The sequence below is a fragment of the Gekko japonicus genome, unplaced genomic scaffold (genome assembly GCF_001447785.1).
Source record: "Gekko japonicus isolate JY-2015 unplaced genomic scaffold, Gekko_japonicus_V1.1 scaffold33, whole genome shotgun sequence".
Taxonomy (NCBI): Eukaryota; Metazoa; Chordata; class Lepidosauria; order Squamata; family Gekkonidae; genus Gekko; species Gekko japonicus.
Window position 1 is genome coordinate 191,977 of NW_015174272.1, and position 7,388 is coordinate 199,364.

Genomic DNA, 7,388 nt, shown 5'->3' on the forward strand with positions numbered 1-7,388 from the left:
TTGATATTTTAAAAATGTATTGCTCTTTTGTGTGTGTGTGTAATTCTTAAAAAACTAATAAACCTTGCCCATTTGGGCAAGCAGAAAAAAAAGAAAAGAAAATCCAGGCTGGAGCTGTGCTTAATGGTTGAGACCAATGCTCCCTCTAAGCTGTGGAGTCTTGTGAGCAAAAAATCTACTTTGTGAGCTACTGGCATTAAAGTTGTGAGAGAGTGATTTGGCTACTGCATAAATTAGTTTGCTCTGGAGCCATCCTTCCTGAGCTAAGACAAAATGTGTGAGCCAGAGGCTATAAAACTGTGAGGTAGCTCACATTAATTCAGCTTAGAGGAAACACTGGTTGAGACCCCTTTACCAGTACACAAACAATCAGTTTTAATGAACTTTTTTTTTGGTTTTTTGCTATTGTTTGTCCATGTTTTTACTTGTATGTTTTATCTGCTCAATTGTGTCTTTGGCCACACACAATAAACACACTTGACTTGGCTTACATTATTGTAGCCAAAATAATGTCCTGCTTGTTGCTAGCAGGGCAAAGCCCTTTCAGTTTGTGTTACTTTTCTAGATTTTTGTGTTACCTATACAATTTTATTCTCTGACACAGTTTTTCCCCCATCCCAAAAAAATGTCTTTCTTTTTTAGGATCCTAAATATTTCAAATCAGAGAAGACTGGGAGAGGCCTATTAAAAGAAGGCTGGAGAGAGACTCAGCAGCCCATCATGTGTTCCTACAAGTTGGTGTCTGTGAAATTTGAAGTATGGGGACTTCAAACTCGAGTAGAACAGTTTGTTCACAAGGTGAGTGAAGGACGGTGTCCCTGTGCCATTCTTTCATTGTCCTTATCTTGTGCATTATCAGAATATGCATGTCAGGAAGTTATGTGTGGTTCCAATTTGCCTTTCCAGTTACACACTAAGTGGTGAAGGGTGAATATAAGCCATTTTCAGCTATTGGTATTGGAAGTGCTAGTTACTCTCATTATGTGCAAGACAGAAGCTTACATATCTAGAGTGTAACTATTTCTCCCTTTCCCTTTCTGAATCTATACAAGAAAGAGGGAAAACATATATAGATTTGTTCAAGTGGGTCAGTTGTCTTTTATGCAATCAGACTGTTGTATATTTGGCTTATATTTCATCCAATATCATAAATGGCCTGAGAGGAACAAAGTGGGAAAGGAACTGTAGCAAGCTGTAACACAGGATGAGGATCAGAGTAGTGTTAGAATGTGAATGTTAATTTCTGTTGCATGTGTGTTTCCTCCTTCTGATGCTCAGCACCTTGGTGCATGCTCAAAGCCTTCCAATAACAAGTGTGCAGTTGTTATGAAGAATTTTTCTATATATCACTTCCCTTGGAAGTAATACCATTTATTTTTGAACTTTGTAAGTTGCTGACTTGCTTTTTGGAGAACATTTTCTGCAGTGAAGCCTGTATGGGAATATTACACTTCAAAAACACCTCAAAACCAAGAAATACACATCTTTTCTTTAAACCCACAGTCTTATTACAGCTCTCATGAGTAGATAACTGATTATCTAAAACTTAACCCATGCAGAGAGGTGAGAGTGTCACTGATAGCAGCATGTGTATAGTTCATTGGCTGATCATTTTATGTGCCCTTGCAAACTCAGTGATGTTCTCAGGGGGCCATGAAAGACAAAGTCATGCAAGTTGTGGGTCTATGAATCAAGATCAAAAAGTGGCATGCTTACTTTCCATGGTGTCATGAGTTTCACCTAGTTTAATTCAAGGTCAAGAACAAGTTTATTCAACTTAGTTGTACAGAGATGATCTTCATTTTTAGGCTTTTCTGGTTGTTCCTTATTTCAGTAATACTCCATCAATACACAAGAGCAAAGAGAGTAAGCCAGTAAAGAGGACTGGGGGGGGGAAGTGTACTAGCCACAAACTTTCATCTGTGACTTTAGTTTTAGTGACTTGCCTCTCAGTAGGGTCACTTTTTCTGTTGGGGGACCTCTGTCAAATTGTTCAGGTGCCCAGTTTTACCATTGTATTGTTTTATAGTATATGCTGGTTATTATTTAACTCAGCAAGTAGTATCTGACAAGTATAGCACCGTGCATGCTTGCAACAAGAACTATTTGTGTTATATGCAGGGAAATTCCAAAACAATGCCTAACACCTTTACAAATCTGCTCAATGTGGCATCACTAATTGGTTGTAAAACTGGCAGGATCAATGCCTTACTTTTAAAGATATCAAAATTGTAGGCACTAGTAGACACTGAAAAAATATACTTAAAAAATTATTGCAGTACGCAAAATAATTTGTGAAGTATGATAGTCACAATAGAATCAGTAGAACAGTTATCTTGCACTGTGTATATTTCTAGTATTTACAAATAGGTGATGAACAAAGTTTTTAGCTACAGTACTCCCCTCCTATCTGCATATGACTAAATGGAAAGCAACTGTCTAGGTGAATGTTCTTTCTTGTTGTTCATGTGTTGTTCATGTAGGGTTCCCAGACCCCCGGACCGGGTGGAGGATCCCCTGATTTTCAGGGCTTCTGCCTGTAACCAGCCACCTGGCTGGTGGGGGAAGCCCTGCTCCCAGACAGTGACGTCACACTGCGATGCTCTGCTTTTTGGGCAAAACTTGATGGTTTGAGCCAAATTTTAACCATAGAATTTGCCCAAAGAGCAGAGTGTCACCATGCATTGTTGCTGATACAATGACGTTACTTCCGTGTGATGTCATCGCATTGGGGACGTTGCTGCCTACTCCTGGCCTGCCCCCCAAATCCCCTTGCTGGCACAAAAAAAGTGCCTGGCAACCCTATGTTCATGTGTGCTTACTAACAATAAGATCACTTTTCCACCAACAGAAAGTTTAGTAAACTTCATCTAAGTACTTCTAAGATTTACAAGCATACAGCTGATATGGAGTCTTGCCATTCAGAACATTTGTAGAGTTAGACCTAGTGCAAAGATACTGTAGAATGTTATTTCTGATTATTTTTACATTGTTGTAATTTACAGGTAGTCAGAGATATATTGCTGATTGGTCACCGACAAGCTTTTGCATGGGTTGATGAGTGGTACGGTAAGTAATCTGTTAATTAAAAATATATAGTATTCATTCTTAACACATCCTTTATAGTCAAGGATGAATTTTGGAACAAAATTGGGAAGAACTACTATTATGTTTTAAACAAGAGGGGGACCCGCGATACTCGCGGGGGGGAGAAGACCTCCGTCTTCTCCATCCCCCCCGCTCGATCTCCCCGAGGCGGCGGCGGTGAGGTCGGTCCTCCCCCCCGCCCGGCTCCGAGGCGGCGGAGGCGAGTCCGTTCCCCCCCCGGGCTCCGAGGCGGCGGCGGAGAGGCCGGTCCTTCCCCCCCTTTGCTGGGCTCGGCGGCGGCGGCGAGGCCGGACCTCCCCCCCGCCCGCCCAGCTGGCTCTAAGGAGGCGGAGGTGGCGTGGTGGCCGCGAGGCCAGCTACAGAGCATTCCCTGCGCTCTGTCACATCCCCCCGAATTTTTTTTCAACTTTTTGGATTTTTGTGCACACGTGGGGCGGTCCCCACGTGTGCACAAACCTCCCCCTCCCCCCCAAGTGCCCCCGGAGCGCGAATTTAGCGATCCGCACTCACAGGGGCAACTTGGCTATTAGTATATAGATATGGTGGTTTGGATCCAAGTGTTCCAATGTTTTTTTAAAAAAATATGCAAATGTATGCATTGTAGCTCTAGCTAAAATCGCAAACTAGTGTTGACATTCTACAATTGATCTGCACTGATGCCAGCAATGGAAGTTCTTAGAATATCAGTTTGGGTTCATGTTATTTTCAGACTAAGGCTACTTTGTAACATAAAACTGAGGTTCACAAACTGGGAGTGACCCAAGAACCTGGAAGGTTTAAACTGGGATTTGAACTTGAGTTGTATATAATGCCAAATCAGTATAGAGTGAGGTGCAAGTAATTTGTATGTAAGCAAGACTGTAGAGAGCAGAGGAGCAAATATATAATCCCACAGGATAGATCAAGATGTCATTTGTGTGCTAATGTCATTTGGCATCTCAAATCACTCCACTTTCCAATGTATAGGACAGATGGACTCACATTCTAGCTGTATCTGAAGAAGTGAGCAGTGACTCACAACAGCTCATACCCTACCACAAAGTCTTTAAGGTGCTACTGGACTGTTAATCTTTTCTATTGATAAAATACCAGAGGGTCTTCCCAAACACTAAAACTTGGTTCTGTGTTATATCTGCATCACCCCATAATTTCAACTTCCATATATTTTAAACTTGTTAATAGACCAATAAAGAAAAAACAATGTTATACTGACAACTCTGCACTTGGGTTAAATAAAAATTATGGCTTCCTTACATGGCAAATCTTCAGCTGTGCAGAGCTTTATGTCGTGGTATTTTTGTTCACACAGAATTAGAAATTGAGAAATAGAATAAATGTTATCCTGTTTGTTCTCTGTGCTAGTGGCAGAGCTTAGGGGTGTGCAAAAAACCCTCTGTATTTTTCATGTTCGTGTTTATTGAACCTGAAAAATATCGGTATTTCATGATGCTCCCGAATCCCAATATTGGTATGGTATTTGGAGTCGGTAAATATTTGGGATTGCTGAAATTTTTCTGACTCTATTATATCCTATGGGGACCATTATAGTTAATTGATAATTGATCTGGGGGTATCTGGGGCTCTGTGGGAGCTGTTTTTTTGAGATAGAGGCACCAAATTTGGTGGGTATCCTCAAAAAACCCTACAAATTTCAAAAAAATGGACCAGGGGTTCAATTCTATGGGCCCCAAAAGAAGGTGCCCCCATCCTCCATTGTTTCCAGTGGAGGGGGGAAAGGCATTTAAAGGGAACACGATACCTTTAAATACCTTTTGCAAGCCATGGCTAAATTCAAAGGCATTTAAAGGGCTCACAGTCCCTTTAAATGCCTTCACCAAGCCAGTTTCATCTGGAAGGTGTTTAAAGGGACTGCAATTCCTTTCAATACCTTTTAACACCAACTATTCGGTGGCCCTGAAAAATCCCGACTTTTTTCAGGATTTTCCGGGCTCAGTCATATCGGATAGCTGGATAAATACCCCAGCTGATATCCAGCTGAAAAAATACCTGGAAAATACTGGTAAGGTATTTTTCATGATTTTTTTCAAGCTCAGATAAACCAAATGTACACCCCTAGAAGAGCTTGACTAAAATTTGAACAAGCTGATGTCTTAATGTGTGTGTGTGTGTGTGTGTGTGTGTGTATTAAGTGCCATCAAGTCACTTATGGCAACCTTATGAATCAATGGCCTCTAAAACTTCCTATTGATAATGGCCTTGTTCAGGTTTGCAAACTGAGGGCTGTGGTTTCCTTGACGAAGTCCATCCATCTCATGTTGGGTCTTCCTTCTTTTACTGCTGCCTTCAGCTTTTCCTAGCATTATTGTCTTTTCCAGTCACTCTTGTCTTTTCATAATGTGACCAAAGTACAATAGCCTCCATTTAGTCACTTTTAGGAAGAGTGCAGGCTTGATTTGATCTACTTATGCATCTTTTTGGTAGTCCATGGTATCCATGAAACGCTCCTCCTACAACCACATTTCAAATGAATCAACTTTCTTCCTGTCAGATTTTTTCATTGTCATCTTAATATAGGAGAATATAATGAAGCACGTATACCACATTCCAGTCCACAGTCAGAGCTCCTTCTAGTCACTTGCTTCCTTTCTTTCATTTCTCCAAGTCTCTGATGATGCCTATACCAAATATAACCAAGCCTACTCAAAAGCAGCCCCTCTTCTCCTACAGTCCAACTTGGAGTATCAGTTCCAGAGTTTGCTGGTGAAGAAATAAATCAGCAAAAGAACAGCAACCAGACTGAGCATCCTAACTGACAAAACAGCACTGTTTCGTGAGGATAGATACAGCAATGCATTGGTGGGAATGTGCTTATGGACCTCAAGAAATCAGTACTACTAATTAAAAGTAAGGTATAAAATCAGAAAGTGAAATATAGACATTCATTTGCCACACATTACAGTATACATGTGGTTTCGTATACAAAAATGACTTCCCTATAGAGAAAATATCCCTATGTGAATCTGCCCTTGGAAGTTTCATTTCAGATTTGCCTAAGAAGATACCGATAAATGTATGTGTGTGTGGGGGGGTAATTTTTAAAAAGAAGCTTGCAGAAAGATAGTTATCAAAACAGACTTATGCAGTAGAAAGCTGCAAATACAACAGCAATAAGAAGAAAATTCAGACGGGCTTGAACAGCAATAGAGTTTAGCATTTTTAATCTTCAAAGCACTGTTATGCTATAATCATAACAGCCTATGAAATGAGGATTATTATCTTCATTTTACCTACAGAAAAGTAAGGGAATGATTAGGTGACTTGAACAAAGGAAAAATAAATGTCAGAATCAGGATTAGTACTGTCAGCTGTTTTAGGGGAAATGAACACAAGTACACTAAGGTGATTGTCTGTTCAGTGCTGAGTACTAGCCTAGCACCCCCTGGGTCACTTTGCTGGGCCTTGAATACATTCTGTTAGGGAGAAAAAAATACATCATGAGCAGAGCAAAAGAGAAAGCAAAGTTAAGTTAATTTTGCAGCTTCCTTCATACATTTCCAGCTCTCTGTGTGACCTTGCTGTTCCGTCTGAGCTATTAGTTACCATGTAAACCCAAACTCCACTGGGGAAGGCTGCTGTTCCCAAATGTATGGGGTTGTTGGTGCTTCAACTCACATCATTTTCAGTCTCTGATGTGATCTTGGTGTGAATGGTTTCACTTTGAATTCTGTCAAGTTTACATGAGGCATATTTTGGCACATTTTCTCCTTTCAGTACCCCCACATATTGAACATTCCAAAACAATGCCTAGCAACTTCACTTGATCTAGTGCTGAGCCCTATAGCAAAGAAGGGTCAAGCACCAAGTTTTGACTTTGCTTAAAGACCTGGACCAATGCATCAAAACTGTTTCATACATAAAAAGATCCTATTATTTGTCTCTCTTGCTACTGTGCAATGTTTAAATGTAGTTAAGTCAAGTGTACACTTCAGCCAACAAACATTTTACATTTTAAATCTATTTTAACAAAAGCTGTTTTCAGCCTCAAGTTTCGGACTTCCGGTCCGCGTTTTGCCGCTCAGACGCATCCCATCTCGCTCTGATGGGGACGCGCCGAGACCCGGCTGACGGGAGGGGTCCAAGTTCGTCCCAGACCTCCCCGGGGTCTCTGTAGGAGACCCTCAGCCTGGGGAGCTGAGGAAAGCCTCTTCCAAGGCAACTGCCAAGGAATTGAGGCTCACCTTATCCCCAAAAGGTACCGTGGCTGTGGAGCCAATATGGCACTTAGAGACGGCTGCCGGAGCAAGCAACCACAATCAAAA

At 41.2% G+C, this 7,388-nt stretch overlaps 1 protein-coding gene across 1 annotated transcript in view; it reads left to right on the forward strand.

The window, feature by feature from the left end:
- The window catches only part of PITPNC1 (phosphatidylinositol transfer protein, cytoplasmic 1), a 211,408-nt gene that overhangs the window by 180,657 nt on the left and 23,363 nt on the right, over window positions 1–7,388 (forward strand). The window contains exons 7-8 of the mRNA XM_015423679.1: window positions 643–798; window positions 3,006–3,069. Of these exons, the coding sequence (XP_015279165.1) occupies window positions 643–798; window positions 3,006–3,069 (220 nt within the window). The remainder of the gene's footprint in view (window positions 1–642; window positions 799–3,005; window positions 3,070–7,388) is intronic.